The sequence below is a fragment of the Procambarus clarkii genome, chromosome 48, assembly GCF_040958095.1.
Source record: "Procambarus clarkii isolate CNS0578487 chromosome 48, FALCON_Pclarkii_2.0, whole genome shotgun sequence".
Lineage (NCBI taxonomy): Eukaryota > Metazoa > Arthropoda > Malacostraca > Decapoda > Cambaridae > Procambarus > Procambarus clarkii.
Window position 1 is genome coordinate 18,831,029 of NC_091197.1, and position 20,798 is coordinate 18,851,826.

A 20,798-nucleotide genomic window follows, 5' to 3' on the forward strand; every position below is an offset into this window, starting at 1 on the left:
GGCTCGTGGTCCCCGGTAGGCCCACAGAACTCCATACGCATGACTGATGCCAAAGTCTGACATTAGCATATCAGTCTGGATAGCTCCGGCGAGCCAACGGAGAAAAAACCCAGAAAAAATAATAATGTAGATGCGATGCCATAGCCTTACCACAACCCAGTGAAGAATGCAAACAAGAGAAAAGCTCTTACATACTTGGCCATTTATATCTTCCGTCAACTCTTGTTGCTGCTGTTGCTGGTGTTGCTGCTGCTGTTGCTGCTGCTGAAGGAGAAGTTGCTGTTGGTAGACTTGCTGCATGTATTGCTGATAATGCTGATCCTGCAGCTGTCTAATCAACACTGCTTGCTGAAAATGTTTAATTATTATTCAAACAAATACACCCAAAATAAATGGCAGAATTTGTTGTACCTCATCATAAACACTACATTTATAATGCCTTGTTATCCCAATGAACTTTCCTTCCTCAAGATGTTTATCTCTTGAAGAATCTCCTCTGACCTTTCAAAAGACTTTAGGCATTAGAATGAGCATTTGAAATGTTAGTTAACCCTTAACCCTCAAACCGCGCATATCATATATAAATGATATCAGTGACAAAACCGAAACCGCGCACATCATTTATATATGATTTCGTGTCTAGCGCTATAATTTAAACTCCCCGCCTGGGATAGGGGCAGCTATAGTACAGCCACGACCGATAGTTGCCAGATGCCACCTAGAAAAAAAATCCAGGCCAACATTCTTGGGTGTTACAGCGTCAGTATTGAGCAAGCCACCAAGGCTGGCGCACACAGCACGAGCTCACAGCACCGCTGTTCAGCTTGTGACCACAGCATCGCCTACAAATACCATAATATATATGATACTGCTATTATTTAGCAGTGATAGTATTACAGAAGCCCTCTGACTGTGATAAAACTGACCAGGATTCTGATAATAGCAGGATTGTGGTGATATTTAGCGCTGTGCTCCATGGAGGGAGGCGTAAGGCTGTGCGAGGGAGGGTTGTGGCGTCATCTTCTGACTGTGTGTGGCCACCATTTATTGACTGCACTCACCATACCAGCTTAGTGGTTCGATATGGTGAACACAAATGTAGATACTTATATATAATGTGTGTATAGAGTGTGATAACAGCGAGAGGAGTAGGTTGGGAGCCGCCATTTTGGTGAGGGAAGAGCGTCGTCTGCACGTCTTGGCATGGTGTTTACTGATGGCCACTATGGTCTTTGGGCACCATACCAGCTTATTTGTTCAGGTATGGTGAATAAAACAGGTAGATACTTATATAATATGTGTATATAGCGTAATAACACCACAAAAAATATTGTTGAAGGACAAATATTAGTGCGTCTGGCCTTGAGGGCGGCCGCCGATCAGCTGACTGTGTGAGTAGCTACGTCTTTGTGGCCTTTACTCACCATACAAGCTTAGATGTACAGTTATGGTGAACAAAACATGTAAATACGTATATATAACGTCTGTGTATAGTGAATAAATACAGAAAGAGTATTGTAGGAGGTGAATGAGGGTGAGTGAGGAGGTGTTGAGGGAGGGAGTGGCAGTGAGTGTTTGGCGGTCACTCCTCGTTGCTTTTTGACTCACAAGACCAACTTAGTAGTTCGTTATGGTGTACAAAACATGCAGATACTTATATATAACCTGTGTATAAAGTGTAACAACAGCAAAACTATTTGTTTATTGTTTTATGAACATAATAATTGAATCACTAATATGTACACCATAATTTTGAGTACAGCGATGGTTCACACATTTTATAATATAAATATACCACAATTCACTGTATGGAATAATATTACTGCAAAAAAACTAAGAAAAAATCAATCAGAGACATTGAAATAATTAGGTAATAATATATTTGTGGCAACTGCCGTCTGACAGCTCGGGCGGAGTAGACCTCGTCTGGCGAAGGCTCTGCCAACGCCCCTTTTTTGCCACACTTCCCTACCCTATTGCGGCTAAAATATGCCACCTACGATTTTTGTTATTTTTTCCGTGATCAGGGAACAAAAATGAACACTTCTATAAGACGAAAGAATTTTTGGGAATTTTTTTTTTTGTTGCGCCTGTGGGTGTGAATTCCATTTGGGCCCCTAGCGGTTTGAGGGTTAAACCATGCACATTGTATATATACAATTTGAGTAACTGTTACCAAACCACACACATTGTATATATATATACGACTGAGAGTGCTGCTCATGATTTTAAAGTCCCGTGTGGAGCCTATGCCACTCTTTCTAACTTCAGAATTTCTTTTAAATAGATGGATGGCGAAATACTAAAGAAATTGTTCACGACTTTTGTTAGGTCAAAGCTAGAATATGCAGCGGTTGTGTGGTACCCATATCTTAAGAAGCACATCAACAAACTGGAAAAGGTGCAAAGACATGCTACTAAGTGGCTCCCAGAACTGAAGGGCAAGAGCTATGAGGTGAGGTTAGAGGCATTAAATATGCCAAAACTAGAAGACAGAAGAAAAAGAGGTAATATGATCACTACGTAACAAATAGCAACAGGATTTGATAAAATTGATAGGGAGGATTTCCTGAGACTTGGAATTTCAAGAACCGGAGCCGCGGGAAGATCTCGGATGCGACCACCGAGCAAGCAGAGCCAGAAACCCAAGCTGGCAAAGGAGGAGATGGAAGTAATGTCCCAACGCCAGCGAGCTTGCGAAGAGATTCGAGACTACAGGTCCAACGCAAGACTTCAGAGAAGGGACACCGCAAAATTGTGAAAACGCCAACAGGCAGGGTAAGCCAGGAAACCTGGAATCCGAACCTGACAAGAGGAGAGCCATAAGGCACAAACAAAACACACAATGTGTAGGAGAAAATGAGAAAAACAGAAAACACAAGAAAAAGACCAGAAGAACAGCCCCAGCACCAAAGGCTAGGGACAAGAGCGTAGAAGGAAGATGAGGAACGAAAAGGCAAGTAGTAAACGGGAACGAAAGGGACATGACCAACAACACACAGAGCTGCTGGTCATGTCCCAACAAGTCACCCCAACAACACATACACACAGTCGTTGACTATGTCCCAACAGAAGACTAAACGGAAAAAGGTGCAAAGATACGCCACCAGACCAGTACCCGAACCAAGGGGTATGAGCTACAAGGATATGATCACCACATTCAAGATCCTCAGAGGAATCGAAAGAGTAGAGAATGACAGACCAGGGAACCCAAGGGGCACACGCACCAGGGGACACAGTGTGAATGATAGCCCAAGGAACCATAGAGACGTTGGAAGAAGCATTTCAGCATCAGAGTATGGAATGCATGACCCCTATGCATGAGCCCAACATATATGGAAGAACTAAGCCAGGCACTGCAAGACGGGCAAGGAATAAGTGACCCAGGTAAGACCACGAAAAAACGGGGCCATAACCCCCCTTGTAACAAACAACACAGACGAAACAAGAAAGGCCCCAGGAAGAAGCACAGAAGGGCCAAACAAAATGCCACAACCAATCCCCAACATGCATCCACAGTATAAAAACTGCAGCAAAATGTCACCTCATAACACCCTGACACAGTAACATTTACCCATAACATTCACCCCCACCATTGTACTTCATAACATAGTGGAGGTGGGGCCCATTTAGTAATATCGAGCATGGGTTGGACATGCATATGAGTGGGACTGGATGGGTAGAATTAGGAGCTGCCTCGTATGGCCCAATAGGCCTTTTGCAGTCATCTGTGTTCTGATGTTCTTATATACGTATCCAAAAACCACGAACCAGCATCTCAGAGCGTGCTCCCAGTAGCGGCAATCCAGAACACCCCCAGTAGCTACGGGGTACGGACTGGAGAATGGAGAGGAGCGAAAGGCGAAGCACCCGAGAGAAAAGGACGCAGAACACCAGCACTTGTGCACACCGCCAACACCAAAACAAACTAACACAGCACATGCGCAGGCAGGGATGCCAGACTTGGGGTGCTGGAAGTCGCATGCTGAAGAAATAAAATCACGAATGTGACTATAAAACTAGACCAAATATTTTTGTTAATGATGGAATTCCATTGCAGAGTACACAGTCGGCTTATCTTAACAGTAGCCAAAAAGAGTAGTAAGTAGCAAAACATACATAGCTGGCTTTTCACTTGGGCTACATGTAGGCCAACCAGGCCACAAGGAGCCCAACCAGGCCACAAGGATCCCAATCTGGCAACCCAGCGCAGGACAGGAGGTCCAAACTGCACAACCCGCTCAGCGGGAAGGTGCCAACTAGAACTATTGAAAAACGAGGAGTGCCGAGACAGAGCACAGAGAGAAGATACAATCACAAAAGAACGAAACAGGACCGAAAACCAAAAAGAAGCACGGAAGAGGACCAACAAGCCCTAGAAAGGACTGGAGGGAAGCCACCAGAAGACGACAGTCGTTCCAATAATTCGGGACGCAGCGAAAACCTTCCTGAACCTTTGAGAATATATAGAAGCAAGCACAAGGCACATAAAGGCACAGTCTCACCCGAGACCAAAGGTCATGCAGAACCCCGAGAACAGGGAACATGACAGAAGATTTATTCACCCTTTATTCACATTTATTCACCCTTCTTCTCAAGAAGAAGGGTGAATAAATGGAGAAAAGAACCCATCGACAGGACAGAAGCGATGGAGACAAGGAACCGAACCAGGGGAGGGGCCGACGCCCAACAACACGCACGGAGAAGGGAGGAAGAAAAACCCCATTCCCCGTAACTGCAAGCCCTGCTCAGAGTGTAGAAAACCCCGGCGGGGTCTAACGGGGCCCAAGACCCTCAAGTCAGCCCCTCTCCAGCCTCGGGAACCCACACGGTAGGCCCCGGGGTCGAGCCATACCCCCAAAGCCCCAGCTTCACAAGAAAAAGCTGGGGCAGCCAGAAAAGTACAAAGGAAGGAGTCCATTGGCAGACACATACAACATGGCTGGAGGAACAGGCTCGAATGCCTCCGTCGCCACCCCGGAAGGGGAATTCCCCGAGATCGCTCGAGCCTCAAGACCATCAAAGCCCCGCCCTGACCCCGAGCCCACAGACGATAAGGATGCAGGAAGGGGGGGGGGGGGGGGGACAAACTAGACCACAACAGGGGAAAGACTAGGGGGGCACGGAAGGAAACAAAACCGAAGCAACCAACACCCCCAAGCCCCGTCACATCAACCAAAACAGGGCAGCCACAGGGCTCCACAAGCAACAAAACTTGTAGGACTTCAGGCCGAAGGTGCCACTGACCCCACAGGCAGCAGACGGAGGCAAAGACAGTGAGAATCACCCTGAGACAAGGGGACAGAGCAACCCTTGAACTTGCACAAAGCGAGGGGGGATTCCGGGGTCACATCCATCAGACTCACGCGTCCCCATGGGAATTCCCAGGGCCCTGAGAACTGAAATCACTCTCAGGGAAGCCCAGGCCACGGTACTGCAATCCGGCGCCCAAGTCTACCAAACAACCTTCTAAGAACTGAACCCCCGGATTGCGTACACTCACAAGGACCTAGCAAGGGGAACCACCGGAAGAAGGAAAAGCACTCAGTACACAGGGGGAAAGAACCAAGGCAGACAAACAAAAAGAAAAAGAAAACCCTGCAAGAGGACAGCGTACCCCAGGCGGAACAGAGCCGGCCGCTATGATTGGTGAAAACAAGCTGCGCAGTACCCTGCACCCCTACCAGTGCAAACTGCCCCTTACTCTAAGGCGAACAAGGGAGACAGAACACCCTACCACACAAAGGGTGGCCGAAAACCAAGCAGGTAAACGGCCTAGCAGAGGCAGAACCCAAGGAACTTGTGGAAGGTGGCCCCAAGCTCCAAGGGCAGTACTTACTGGGCACCTAGGAAAGGAAACCCTAGGCACATGCAGCCCAAGTACTTGAAGAATCACTCCTGGCTCACGCACCACCTAGCAGTCACCACACACTAGGTACAGTGCTGAAACAAACCACCGGAGCCGGAGCACACGGTCTTTGCCTCTAGCATCAGCCTTAGAACTGAAGGGTGGATAGCCGGCACAGGGATCTGGGCCTCCCCCTTCCCCCTCCCGGGAAGGGGGGAGCTGCGCAGACAACGGCATGGCCACGTGTGACATGCTTATTTGCTCGTTTCTTTTGGGGAGTTCTATCCACTGTTCGGCTTTTTGGTAGCAATTTTCACCAGAATAGAGTTTGTTTTGGGACACTTGCCTTTCTGGTGTGCCTGACCCAATCGATGGCAGATATATAATGCTTCCAATCACACGGGGGTTCCTATAGGCCATTGCTTACCTTGCCTCAACTGAGGGGGGCCAGGTTCTGGCTCGTGGTCCCCGGTAGGCCCACGGAATTTCCATACACATGACTGATGCCAAAAGTCTAACATTAGCATATCAGCCTTAACCCTTAAATGGCGCATAGCTATATACCATTTGACCACCACAGGGCACATACCAAAAAAAAAAAAAAAAAAAAAATTATTTTTTTCTTCCTAACCTGTTAATTTGTGTTCCACTGATCACAGGAAAAATAATAAAAAATCGTAAGTGGCATATATTGCCCACTATAGGGTGGGGAATTCTGGCAAAAATCAGGCGCTGACTGAGCGTGCGTCCCAGGCGGTCTGTTGATCGCCAGCTGTCAGGCCGGAGTTTCCACAGAGAGATAAGTTACCTAATTATTTCAATGTCTCTGATTTTTCAAAGTTTTTTTGCTGTAATATTATTCAATAGTGTGTAGTGTGATATATTTATATAATAAAATGAGTGAATCATCGCTGTACTCAAAAGTATGGTGTGCATATTGTTGATTCAATTATGTTCATCAAACAGTGAACAAATACTTTGTCCGTTATTACACTATATACACAGGTTATATATAAGTATCTGCATGTTTTGTTCACCATGACGAACCACTAAGTTGGTATGCTGAGTGGCAGTGGCAGTGGCATGCAGTGACTGGCTGCCACTGGCTGCCACTCCCTCCCTCACCTCACCTCACCTGACTTGCCACCATTCTCCACCCACCATACTGTTTTTGCTTTTATATACAGACGTTATATATAAGTATTTACATGTTTTGTTCACCATAACTGTACATCTAAGCTTGTATGGTGAGTAAAGGCACAAAGACGTAGCTACTCACACAGTCAGCTGGTGGCGGCCGCCCTCAAGGCCAGACGCACTAATATTTCTCCTACAACAATACTGTTTGTGGTGTTATTACGCTATATACACACATTATATATAAATATCTACCTGTTTTATTCACCATACTTGCACAAGTAAACTGTATGGTGCCCAAAGACCATCGTGGTCATCAGTAAACAACATGGTAAGTCCTGCAGACGACACTCCTCCCTCACCAAAATGGCGGCTCCCAACCTACTCCTCTCGCTGTTATCTCACACTACTACACACGTTATATATATGTATCTACATTTGAGTTCACCATAGCGAACCACTAAGCTGGTATGGTGAGTGCAGTCAATAAAAGGTGGCCACACCACTCAAAGACAACGCCACCATCCTCCCTCCCACAGCATTACTCCTCCCTCCATGGCGCACAGCGCCAAATATCACCACAATCCTGCTATTATCAGAACCCTGGTCAGTTTTATCACAGTCCGGGTCTTCTGTAATAATATCATCGCTACATAATAGCATGAACAAGTATATTATGGCATTTTTAGGCGATGCTGTGGTCACAAGCTGAACAGCAGTGCTATCTTGAGGTTATCTTGAGATGATTTCGAGGCTTTTTTTTTAGTGTCCCGCGGCCCGGTCCTCGACCAGGCCTCCACCCCCAGGAAGCAGCCCGTGACAGCTGACTAACACCCAGGTACCTATTTTACTGCTAGGTAACAGGGACATAGGGTGAAAGAAACTCTGCCCATTGTTTCTCGCCGGCGCCTGGGATTCGAACCCAGGACCACAGGATCACAAGCCCAGCGTGCTGTCCGCTCGGCCGACCGGCTCCCCCGGTCGAGTTCATGTGCTGTGAGTGCTGTGAGTTTCATGCTGCGTGCATCAGGCTTGGTAGCTGACTCAATACTGAGGCCCCTAACACCCGGGAGTTTGGTCCATGATTTTTTAAAAAAATGGCGTCTGTTTACAAGAGCCCTGATGAAGGTGTGGTGAACCCCGTGTATCCGCGGGCCGTTTTAATCTTGCGTAGTACTCCAAAGCATCACATGATGCTTTGGAGTCGAGTCGGAGGTCGAGGGAGGGGGTAGACGTACCGTGCGCGCTCCGTTAAAATCGTGACATTAACAGGGATTCGTAGGACTACTGCCGTGGATTACTGATTACAGACATAACAAAGTGCATAGTGACCGCTGGAAAATTGAAAATTATTTTTCAACACGGCATTTCAACAATTGGCTTTCCTCAAAGGAACATGTTTCAGACAGACTTGATACGCTTCTGAAGTAAGTTTTCCTATTCCTTCTGTAGGACTTGTATTATTTAGAACAGTTCCCCATGGAATGTTTGTAAGTTCCCTGTTTATTATCTCCCAGTCTATCCTTTTATTATTAAAATTGGAATTTACTGAATAGCCCCTCTCGCTTTATCAACGTTATTGATAAAGCGAGCATTAACAATAGAACTTTGTGTTAAATAGAGAATAAACGGGAGACCACGTGTGAGCCAATGAACGAGGCTTGTGTACATGCGTGTATTAGGATAAAAAAAAAACGAAACAAAAAAAATAGTGAACGGTGATTCGTGGACAGTGATGTGGAACGGGTATCACAACAACATATAAGTTGGAAGTGAATATTATAAATATAGAACACTAGAAATATAGAATAGTGGCAAGAGGCGGCATCAGTGGTTATAAATCGGGTAACTGGAAACTGGTGACATCAACCTGGGCCACAAGAGGTCACCTGTACTGACCGGGGGACCAGCCTCGCTACCTACGCTAAGTACCTGCCATAAAGTTTGAACAAAATAACACACATAATATTACAAATATACGATATACATATAATATTATAATATTAAACATATAAATATATATACATATATAGTTACAAATATACAATATACATATAATATTATAAATATATAGATATATACAACAAAACAAGGCAATATGGGAGTAAATAAACAAATTTGTGGCCACTGTAACAACTTCTTAAAGACGAAGGTAACGGAATTGAATGTTATATCTGTAAGACTAGATTCCATTCGGCTTGTACAGGAGTGAGTAACACTACGGCACTGAGAGATGGCCACTTGCTCTGGTGTGTGTAAAAATGACCTGCCAGCTTGGAATATCCTAAAAAAACCTTCTAGATAACATGACGCATGAACGGAAAACATCATTCATTGGAAGCCTACCAGCCATCCAGAAGGAGTGGGAAAGGAACAACAATTCTAATATACAAGGGGCGGAGGCTATAGTCAGGGATGAAACTGAGGCTGAAACTCAGGAAGTTGCAAACTCTGACTCAGTAGGCCTGGATGTAGATGACATTAAACTAGAAAGTGTACCTGACAGCTCGATAGGTACAGACACCACGACGGTTCTCGATAGAGCAATTCAGAACAGAAGGACAGACTTATGCAAATTTTATGCAAAGGGCATATGCAGACATAGATATGCTGGTAATAAGAAAGGATTAGAATGCAGTTACCAACATCCCAAAAAATGTTTAAATATGCTTAGGAAAGGTGAGTGTCGATTTGGATCAATATGTAGGTTTTTCCATCCTGACATGTGCCAAACCTCACTGGAGGACAGAAAATGCTATGACCTTAGCTGCCCACACTTTCACGTGAAAGGCACGGAACGCTACATAAAGAGTGGCAAGCAGGATAATGAATTTGGAGGAAACTCTATAAATTTTTTTATACCAGACCGGCAGAGAATTCAAAAGGAGCAGCATGGAGAGTGTATGGAACTGGATGCCAGATCCACTGGCATTCCAGAATTACAGATACAATTATCCACCGAAAGGGAACTACAACTACGACAGAAAACTGCCCTACAACAATCAGTACTGGTCAGAACAAACTCATTATGTCCACGATTAATGGACGTGCCGAAAAAGTCTCCCATTCAAACTATCACTAATAGAGTAACCTCATTCATCTTTGCCAACATACAAGGACTGAAAACAAGAACAAACAACAAAGTACAGTTCATAAATGGCCTCCTCACGGAGTCAAATGCAGTATTTGGAGCTTTCACAGAAACCCATGCAGGGGAATTGTTGGACAGTGAGATCTGGATTCCAGGATATAACCTATACAGGTGTGATAGAAAATTAGGTCACATGGAGGAGTGGGTCTGTATATTAGGGAAGACCTTGTATGCTCGGAGCTCCTAAACGTTACAAATGAGGTGGTAGAGGTACTGGGATTAAAAATAGAGAAAATAAATTTAGTGATTATACTAATATACAAACCGCCAGATGCAACGGCTGAGGAATTCACAGAACAGATAAGCAAAATAGAGAATAGCCTTGATAATTTGGAGAACCCGATACCTGATATTATTTTCCTAGGTGACTTCAACTTGCCTAGTCTCAGGTGGAAAATAGCAAACAATAATATTATACCAGGAAATCTATCAGGACCTAACCAACCACAGATTAGAGAACTACTTAGATTCTGTGACAAATTTTCACTCAATCAGCAGATATCGGAGCCAACGAGAAATGAAAATATTCTAGATCTGGTCTTTACGAACAATGAAGACATTATCAGAGACATTACGATATCAGATACCACATACTCAGATCACAAACTCATTGAAGTGCAAACGACCATCAATACTCAGAATAGACCTAAAACGTTGATAAAGCGAGAGGGGCTATTCAGTAAATTCAATTTTAATAATAAAAGGATAGACTGGGAGATAATAAACAGGGAACTTACAAACATTCCATGGGGAACTGTTCTAAATAATACAAGTCCTACAGAAGGAATAGGAAAACTTACTTCAGAAGCGTATCAAGTCTGTCTGAAACATGTTCCTTTGAGGAAAGCCAGAAAGAGATCTAACGTAGAAAGAGAACGCAGACGACACTATAAACGCAGGAAAAAAATAACGGAAACTGCTTATGCAGACACGAATTTCCCGTCAAAGAAGGAATAATTTAAATAGGGAGATTGAAGAAATCGAGCGGAAATTGAAACACTCATATGAAACTGAAGAAAGGCAGTTAGAACAGAAAGCAATTCAGGAAATAAAGAAAAATCCAAAATATTTCTTCTCATATGCGAAATCAAAAGCAAAAACCACTGCCAGTATTGGACCTATTCGTACAAGTGAAGGTTCATACACGGAGGATGACAAAGAAATTAGTGAAATCCTAAAAAAGCAGTATGAGGACATGTTTAGCACTCCAATAAACAACATGAAGGTGGAAGATCCAGACATTTTCTTTATGCGGGATATTCAAACCCGGTAAATATAACTGATATAAACACGAGCGCACTAAATTTTGAAAAAGAAATTGAAAACATGCCCATGCACTCGGCCCCAGGTCCAGACTCATGGAATTCAATATTTATAAAGAAATGCAAAGTGCCGGTAGCACAGGCACTCAGTATAGTGTGGAGGAAGAGCTTGGACACAGGGGAGATACCAGATGCACTTAAAGTAGCAGACATAGCCCCTCTACACAAGGGAGGGAGCAAAGCATTGGCAAAAAATTATAGACCAGTTGCACTAACATCGCACATCATAAAAGTATTTGAGAGAGTGATTAGGAGTCAGGTCACCAATTTCATGGAGACCAATGACCTTCATAACCCAGGCCAACATGGATTTCGAGCGGGAAGATCGTGCCTCTCACAGCTACTTGAGCACTACGACAAAGTCACTGAGGCATTAGAAGAGAAACAGAATGCTGATGTGATATACACGGACTTCGCAAAGGCCTTCGATAAATGTGACCATGGCGTGATAGCACACAAAATGAAGTCAATGGGAATAACCGGTAAAGTAGGACGCTGGATACTCAGTTTTCTGTCAAACAGGACTCAGCGAGTAACTGTCAACCATATAAAATCTAGTCCAAGTGCAGTGAAAAGCTCTGTACCTCAGGGTACAGTCCTTGCACCACTGCTTTTCCTTGTTCTCATATCAGATATAGACAAAAATACAAGTCACAGCTTCGTATCATCCTTTGCAGATGACACAAAAATCAGTATGAAAATTACCTCGGCTGAGGACATTGAAAAACTTCAAGCTGATATTAATAAAGTTTTCGACTGGGCATCAGAAAATAACATGATGTTTAACAGTGATAAATTCCAGGTACTCAGGTACGGTAAAAATGGGGACCTTAAACATAATACAGAGTACAAAACACAATCAAATGTACCCATAGTAGGAAAACAGCATGTAAAGGATTTGGGAATAATAATGTCGGACGACCTAACGTTTAAGGAGCATAACCAAGCAAATATTGCGACAGCCAGAAAAATGATAGGATGGATTACGAGAACTTTCAAATCCAGGGATCCCATCACAATGGTTGTACTCTTCAGGCACTTGTGCTGTCCCGTCTTGAGTACTGCTCAGTACTCACTTCCCCCTTCAAAGCAGGAGAGATTGCTGAAATAGAGGGAATACAGAGAACATATACGGCACGCACAGACGCAATAAAGCACCTAAATTATTTGGATCGTCTCAAAGCCCTCCAAATGTACTCACTAGAAGAAGACGAGAGAGATATCAAATAATATACACCTGGAAGATACTGGAGGGCCAAGTACCAAATCTACACAGTAAAATAACAACGTATTGGAGTGAACGACATGAAGAAAATGTAGAATAGAACCAATGAAGAGCAGAGGTGCCATAGGCACAATCAGAGAACACTGTATAAACATCAGAGGTCCGCGGTTGTTCAACGTCCTCCCAGCAAGCATAAGAAATATTGCTGGAACAACCGTGGACATTTTCAAGAGGAAACTAGATTTATTCCTCCAAGGAGTGCCGGACCAACCGGGCTGTGGTGGGTATGTGGGCCTGCGGGCCGCTCCAAGCAACAGCCTGGTGGACCAAACTCTCACAAGTCGAGCCTGGCCTCGGGCCGGGCTTGGGGAGTAGAAGAACTCCCAGAACCCCATCAACCAGGTATCAACCAGGTATGATGCGATGCGCAATTTACTGCAAGTCGGTCAAAGCATCATATGATGCGATGCACAATTGAAGGGTTAAAAGCTCCGGGGAGCTGACCGGGCTTCCCCCAGAAAACATAGTGTGCAGAAAAACCAAATGTGTGTGATGTGGAGGGCTAATAGTAAGGCATGGGTGACTAGGATTTTTTTTAAGGAGTGGGTGAATGATGTGGTGTGCTCTGCCATACAAAAATATCTGCAGGAGAAAAGTTTGCCACTCAAGGCCCTGCTTCTCGACAATGCTCCTGCTCATCCTCCAGGGTTGGAAGATACATTGTTGAACAAATTAAATTTTCTCACAATAAAGTTCCTTTCTCCTAACACCACTCCTCTAATTCAGCCTATGGATCAGAAAATCATAGCGAATTTTAAGAAACTTATGAAAGGGCACTTTTCGGAAATGTTTTGAAGTGACTGATGCCACAAAACTCACCCTCAAAGAGTTCTTGGAAACACCATTTTAACATTTGTAGTGTTTTAAAACTCGTTGACAAAGCTTGGCAAGAAGTGACTCAAAGAACCCTGATCTCTGGCTGGAGAAATTGTGACCTGAATGTATGTCAGAACTAGACTTTGAGGGGGTTTTGAGCCTGTAAATAAAGTGCTATTGTTGAGGAAATTGTTACTCTGGCCGGAAAATGGGCTTGGAATTGGATGGTGCTGATGTGGAGGAGTTGGTGGAAGAACACAACAAAGAAATGACCACCGAAGCACTCCAAGCCCTTCAAGAGGAGCAGCAACAAGAGACAGCTGAGGATATTTCTTCAGAGGAGGAGGAGGAGGCAGTAAAGAATGTCCCTTCCTCAACAATTAGGAAGTGTGCGACACACCCAGAGAAAGCTGTAGTAGGCCATTGCATTAATCTTTTCAATGACAATGTATTGCCTCACTACAGACAAGTGTTGCAAAGAAGGGAAAAACAATATTCAATGGAACATTTCCTTGTGAGAAATAAAGCAGTGAGCCACAACCAGGACCTCGTGGTATGCAGGCAAAACGTGCCAGAGAGTGCACTCCAGAAAAATCTTCACTGCCTGATGTTATAATGGAAGGGGACTCCCCTTCCAAACAGTAACACCTCTCCTCCTCCCCCCTCCTCACCATCTTCCATACACCAACAGGAGTCATCAGCAAGACTAAGTAATAACTTGAACATACTTTTGTAGTGAAGATTTGGGTGAATTAGGTATAAAATTTACTTTGAAGTGAAGTTTTTGGGGAGTCAGGAGCGGATTAATTCATTTCCCAATATTTCTAATGGGGAAATTCGCTTCGGTTTACGAATTTTTGGGTTACGAACCGTCTCCAGGAACAGATTAAATTCTTAAACCGAGGTACAACAATTAGGAAGTACAATGCTGTAAGTGGGGAAATAGGTTCACGAAGAGCCAAAAATTTGCATTCAAAATTTATTTTAAATGCAATATAAATTATGTTATAAAGCACTACTGTATTGTATTTTTATTTAGCTTGAGTGATGAAGTTATCTTTCCAAATTTCACTATTATTGAAAAGAAAGGTGGAGGATGAGGAGGTAGAAAGTAACATTAAATTTTCAGTGACAGAAATAATAATACTGAATGTTTTGGCTTTATGGCCTCAACTCACTGGTGCCAAATCCCTCATATATTTATTTGTTATTATTTTATTTATATAAACAAGAGTTCTTACATTCTTGAAAAGCCACTAGCACACACAGCATTTCGGGCAGGTACTTAATCCTAATTTTTCCCCAAAATATAACCCGCCAAATCATTTAACAACAAGGCATTGACTGCTGGGTGAACAGAGGCTACAGGGAAGGATTGGCACAAAGTCAATCCTCCCCGGCCAGTACGAACCAAGGCCAAAACACTCGCAAAGCAAGTGCTTTACCTCTGCGCCACGGGGACTGCTTGCTTTACTCACTTTATCTGAGGGCCACAGTCTCGAGCAGCCTCAACGGGAACAAGATGCCAAAGGTTCTAGCCAAAGGCTAGCCAAAGGTTCTCCCCATTAATCCCGAGGATTTTCCTAGCTGAATTTTGACTTGGCATTTATGGCATAGTATTAAGATAGGGTTCAGATATCTCCTCCTTTGAAGACTCAACACCCAAATCTATGTTTTGTTGGCTCTGGTAATAATAGGCCATTAGGTTGGCATGCTTCATGCTCTTTACCAATCTAGTTTAATCTCATTTAGTTAGGAGGAAAATTTTTGAGTCTCTCCACTCAAATACTTTATTTTTGGCTAAATATGTAGAAAGTTTCAAATGCCGCATCTTGGTATGATGATAACTCCATCTTTTTCCGATTGTAATATTGCACCGGTATCTTCAGGTTTCTTATCACACTTTGTCATTAGTCCTCACTTCTGATCCCCCCATACCATAGAGCCTTGTATTAGGTCCATGCCTTCCCAGTTACTATGCATATTGGTCAGGTTCAGTCAACAACAGGCAAATTCCCAATATTTTCTGCTATATCTTATAAACCTATAAATCGTCCAATAAGTTCAGTCCCTTATTTAAGATTTCCTTTTGACTTTTCTGTCCATCAAGAGAACTCTTGGTTAAGGAAACAAACAAGTAGCTCAGCAAAGATACAGTATAAGGATTTTAGTGTACGGCAGATAAAAAAACTCCTTTCGAAGCAAGGTACACTATTATTTCCATTTAATGTCTTTTTACCTCACTACTTGTGTCAAGTTGGTGAAAACACGCTGCCGTCGGTTTGGGATATCGGCTGGGCAGACCAACGAGCTATTATCACAGTGCTCCTTAGTGCCAACGTAATGCTTGAAAAGGATTTTTAGTGTAGCTGAACGAGTCTTTCAAGATCATTCTGTATCATATTTGCCATTAACCAGCATCTCCCTGGCACAAGTATGACCTGAAGGGATATGTAAAAAGATAGCTATTGCTCCAGTATAAAATATCAATTTGGTACGAGTGTGCACATGTGAACATCAGGATGACTGTGCACATGGAAACAACAGGATGACTGCATGTGGGAGCAGCAGGTTGACTGTGCATGTGGGAGCAGCAGGATGACTGTGCATGTGGGAGCAGCAGGATGACTGTGCATGTGGGAGCAGCAGGATGACTGTGCATGAAGGAGCAGCAGGATGACTGTGCATGAAGGAGCAGCAGGATGACTGTGCATGAAGGGAGCAGCAGGATGACTGTGCATGTGGGAGCAGCAGGATGACTGTGCATGTGGGAGCAGCAGGATGACTGTGCATGTGGGAGCAGCAGGATGAAGAATGAATTCTATTACAGTAATACCATTAATGTTAAAAAAAATCCTACTAATGAATAAGATACCTTTTAAATTTGCAGAGGAAGATGTGACAGTGCAGAATGGTTACTGAAGTTGAAGTAAGTGAAAGTTTAAATAAATGCACAGGAAGAAAATATTCAAGAGTAGTCACTGACTGATGTGTGTGTGAACTTAGATTACAACAACTCAGCAATTCTGACATTGGTGATAAAATACATAGCATGGAAGAGGAGAAATGGTGAGTGTCCCTGATGTGGGTTCTGGGAGCTGCTCTACTCCCCAGGCCCAGTCTGGGGCCAGGCTCATCTTGTGATAACTTGATCCAAATGTGAAGATTGTGGCAAAGACAGAAAAACTAGTAAACCATGCATGCACATCACAGTGTACTGACAATCTCCAATGCTATATTGAGCAAAATAAAGAATTCAACTTTCTGGATACTGATACACTTAAAAATTTGAACTGTAATAAGAAATTAAAACAAGTGTTTTAATCAGAAAAATATTAATGCATTATTTAAAGAATAAATAAGTAGATAACAATGTCCAGCAGTGGTATGTTCTTCCCACTGTATTTTCATATGCTAAATATGCCACAGTACTGTATTTTCCATTACAACAGACAAGCTTTTGATTATCTATGCCTTGTCTCCCCACTGAAGCATCAAATGTGACACTCTTAACTTTACAAAGAGCTGCCTCACCTGTTCAGGATTCCCAGGGAACTGCTGCTCAGCATACTTCCGGAACTGCTCATATGTCTGCTGGTTTAGGGCCTCTTGAATCTGTCGTCTAAGATCAATTTATTTGTCAATACTCTTATCTTATAACAATTAGGGACATGCCCCCCCACACCACACTATAAAATCTAAAACTTTTATCATGATATTAACCCTTAAACTGCTCAGCAAAAGGGGGGCATAATTCCAAAAAAACCAGCGTTGAATGTAATGAAACGCCATTTTCTGGGTGAGCCCCGGAGGCTCCCTGGAGCTTATCGGGCTAATGTATGTTATGTTAGACCGGGACATTAGCTAAGGAGTTCAGACCTACCAGGGACCAGCGCCAGAACCTGGCCCCTTCAGAGAGGTTTCAGGGAGCAATGGCCCTGGAAAACCCCATATGGTTGGGGGTTTTCCTTATCTGCCATCGACCGGGGTTAGGCACCCAGAAAGGTAGGCGTAACAAAACAAACCCCATATGGTAAGAAACTACAACAAAAACCGAACAGAGAGGTAGAAAACTCCCTACAATCCCAAGGAAACAAGCAAACAAGCAAACATCACACTTTACTGCCGCGCCGATCGTCCGCAGCAGCCCTCCCCACCCCGGGAGGGGGAGGGGGGAGCCCCGGACCTACCGCGCCGGCTGCCAAGCTCCAGTTCGGAAGCTAAGCTTCAACCAACGCGAAAAAACCGCCGACCGGTGGGAGGGAGGGTTCCCAGGGAGCCTCCGGGGCTCACCCAGAAAATGGCGTTTCATTACATTCAACGCTGGTTTTCTGTGGGGAGCCCCTACGGCTCCCTGGAGCTTCATACCCAAAGAGAAGGAAAAGAAAGGGCTAACCCGGGAGGCGGCCGCCACAAACTCTGCAACGCAAAGCCAAGACAACCGGTCGCAAACCTGCGACCCAAGGCAACAAGAACGCCCAAGAACAGACGCACATATGGATGGGCGGCCAAAAACCTGTGCGACCCACAATTCCCTGCGCCCGAAATGAGCCCGAGACGTCACCAACACAGCAGCAATTGCTGCAAACGTCTGAACAGCACGGGCGCAAAGACAGACCGCAGGAAGAAGGAAAACACTGCGGACGACCCGGGAGACACGAGCCCTGAAAACAGGGAACGAAGGAACCGGATCAACCACAGCGCATCCCCAGGCACGGTACGCCGGCAACAGCAAAAAGCACAACTGGACAACACAGGACGCACCCCCCGGCCAAACCAAACAAGTACCAATACCCCAAGAACCCCTCCGGAAAGCAGCCGTCTCTACCGTCGCCAGGACAGAGAAAGGCTGCACACCAATAAAGCTACCACCAGTACCAAAGAGGAGGAAACTGAAACCGAAGGGGCTACCACAAACTGAGGGGAAGAGAAGAAGGCACCCTGAACAAGGACCAGGATGGCTCAGGCGACTCATGAGCAGGCCGGAGGGGAAACAAAACGCGAGAAAACGTAATAAACGTCATACAGTCTCCAAGACGAAGCTCGCAGGTGGGACACCGTCAACAAAGCCACCTGAACACCATAGAGATGGCGATACCTGCGTCAAAATACCAGACGCGAAGAGCCAAAGAGAAGGCCGAACCAGTCACGGACAGGACCGATTCGGCCTGCTGAAAGAGGCGAAGCCTCAGGAAAAAACGCCCCGGGTACGGACACCTATCAAGCAGCGTCTGAAAAGAAGGCCGGGCCGGCCACCGTGGAACCATAAGGACTGTTCTCGTGGGAATGGGCTGCAACCGAGCCAGAACCCGAAGCAACAGCTGGACCGGGAGAAGAGGTACAGGTACCCCCCACCTCGACCAGGCCTGCCGAAAGCCTCCACCGTGAAGTCCTCGCAGGTGGGAAGGGCGCCACAAAACGGGCGACGCCTAGACCACGCCGACCCGAAGACGTCCATGGCCAGGAGTCCATAAGCCCAACAGAGCCAACAAAACGAATCGGCGACGACTGGCCAACCCACGAAGAGGAATGAACCGAGACAGATGTCCACCAGGACGCAGGACACACCCCGGACACGAACCACACGGTTAACCAAACCCCCTGTGGTTCCGGCAAGAACCACCAGAGAACAGTCCAAACAGAGCTGAATGGTAGAGTACCTAGTGACCCAAACCCTCCGAAGCGCAAACCAGACAGCCATGAACACCTGAACCGGGCTGTGAGCCCGACGGACAGACAGACTCCATCAACCTCGGCCAACCTGGTGAGCACTGGTCACAAAGCCCCAGCCGAGAGACGACCCGTCCGTGAACACATCGAGCGAAGGCTCGGGGAGCTGCCAAGGCACGGAACCCCGAAAACCCCAAAGAGGAAGCTGGTGACGCAGCACCAACACCAGATCCCCAGAGGAACCCAAGGAATGCAAGAGGCGGAAGTGGAGTCTCCGTAGGAACCAACCGACGCCGGAGCCAAACCCGACTCCGCGGGCAGACAAGCACGCCGAAGTGCAAACTCCCGCACAACCGCCCAAGCAACCGCTGAGCAACCCGGGACCCCCTCCTGAACAGCCAAAGGCGGGACCACAGCCACAGTAACACTTCTGGAGGGAAGACAATGAGGGGCCCAAGAGCCTGAAACGAGGCCCAGGTCCGAACCCGGGACGGAAACAGAAGGTAAAACCTCCAGATCACCAGGAAACCAAACCCAGCGATCTGGAAAGAACCATCCCCTGGCGAGCAGACAAGCGGACTGACTGGGAGCCCACTCCAGCCAGTCGTCGAGGTAGGCCAGACACCGAATCTCAGACGCAGACAGGGCACTAAGATCCGGTAAAGATGCAAAGAGTATACAAAGTGCCCTTCACAAAATAGGGAATGCAATAAAAATAGCAAACCTGAAGCCCCACCACCAAAGCATTGTATGACAATCATATTAAGACATATTATGATATATGACAATCATTATAGGACAATATGACAATTATAATCAAAGCATTATATGACAAAGAGTGCTGGGAAGACGGGACACCACGAGAGTAGCTCTCATCCTGTAACTACACTTAGGTAAGTACACATAGGTAATTACCAACCGTGCTAGCCCCAGAAAAACTGGAGAGGAACGTGCCAAGAAGTGACCTGGAGGTCCAGGTCCACCATCCATGCACCCGGCCCTAACAGAATCCAAACAGGAGACAACAGTCCTCCGAGCAGGGCAGAGGATCCAGGGCGCAGACGGAAGTAGTCCAGAAGAACTGCTGACTGGAAAAGCTCATGACTGCAAAGAGCAGACGGGAAAAGCTCATGACTGCAAAGAGCAGACGGGAAGCCCAGAAGGATGGGGCGGATCGACCACGCCCCACGCACCCACGAAGAGGAAATGACGAAGCGCAGGGAAGAAGCCCACCCCGCCAGCTCTGAACCCCCCCCCCAAGGGGAAGAAGCCGTCCTCCGACGCCAGCAGAGGCCGGAAGACAACCCAAAGCGCCCACCAACAGCGGGACCAAGTGAGAGGCAACAGAGCAAGCTGCTCCCCCAGCGCCCAGTCAACAGAGAAGGGAACAGAAACCCCTTCAGAAAGAAAAAGTACACTACCGAAGTCATGAGGAGAGACTACGGGAATGAAACCACACTTCGCTGGAAGAGGAAGTGAGGGGAGACCTGATCACCACATACAAGATACCCAAGGGAATCGACAGGGTTGAGAAGGACAGGCTATGTAACACAAGGGGCACACGCACTA

At 45.6% G+C, this 20,798-nt stretch overlaps 1 protein-coding gene across 1 annotated transcript in view; it reads right to left on the reverse strand.

Moving 5' to 3' along the window:
* LOC123764807 (Golgi resident protein GCP60) overlaps positions 1-20,798 on the reverse strand; it is a 171,223-nt gene that overhangs the window by 83,777 nt on the left and 66,648 nt on the right. Inside the window, exons 5-6 of the mRNA XM_045752979.2 lie at positions 17,094-17,181; positions 196-348 (exon numbers count right to left, since the gene is read on the reverse strand). Of these exons, the coding sequence (XP_045608935.1) occupies positions 196-348; positions 17,094-17,181 (241 nt within the window). The remainder of the gene's footprint in view (positions 1-195; positions 349-17,093; positions 17,182-20,798) is intronic.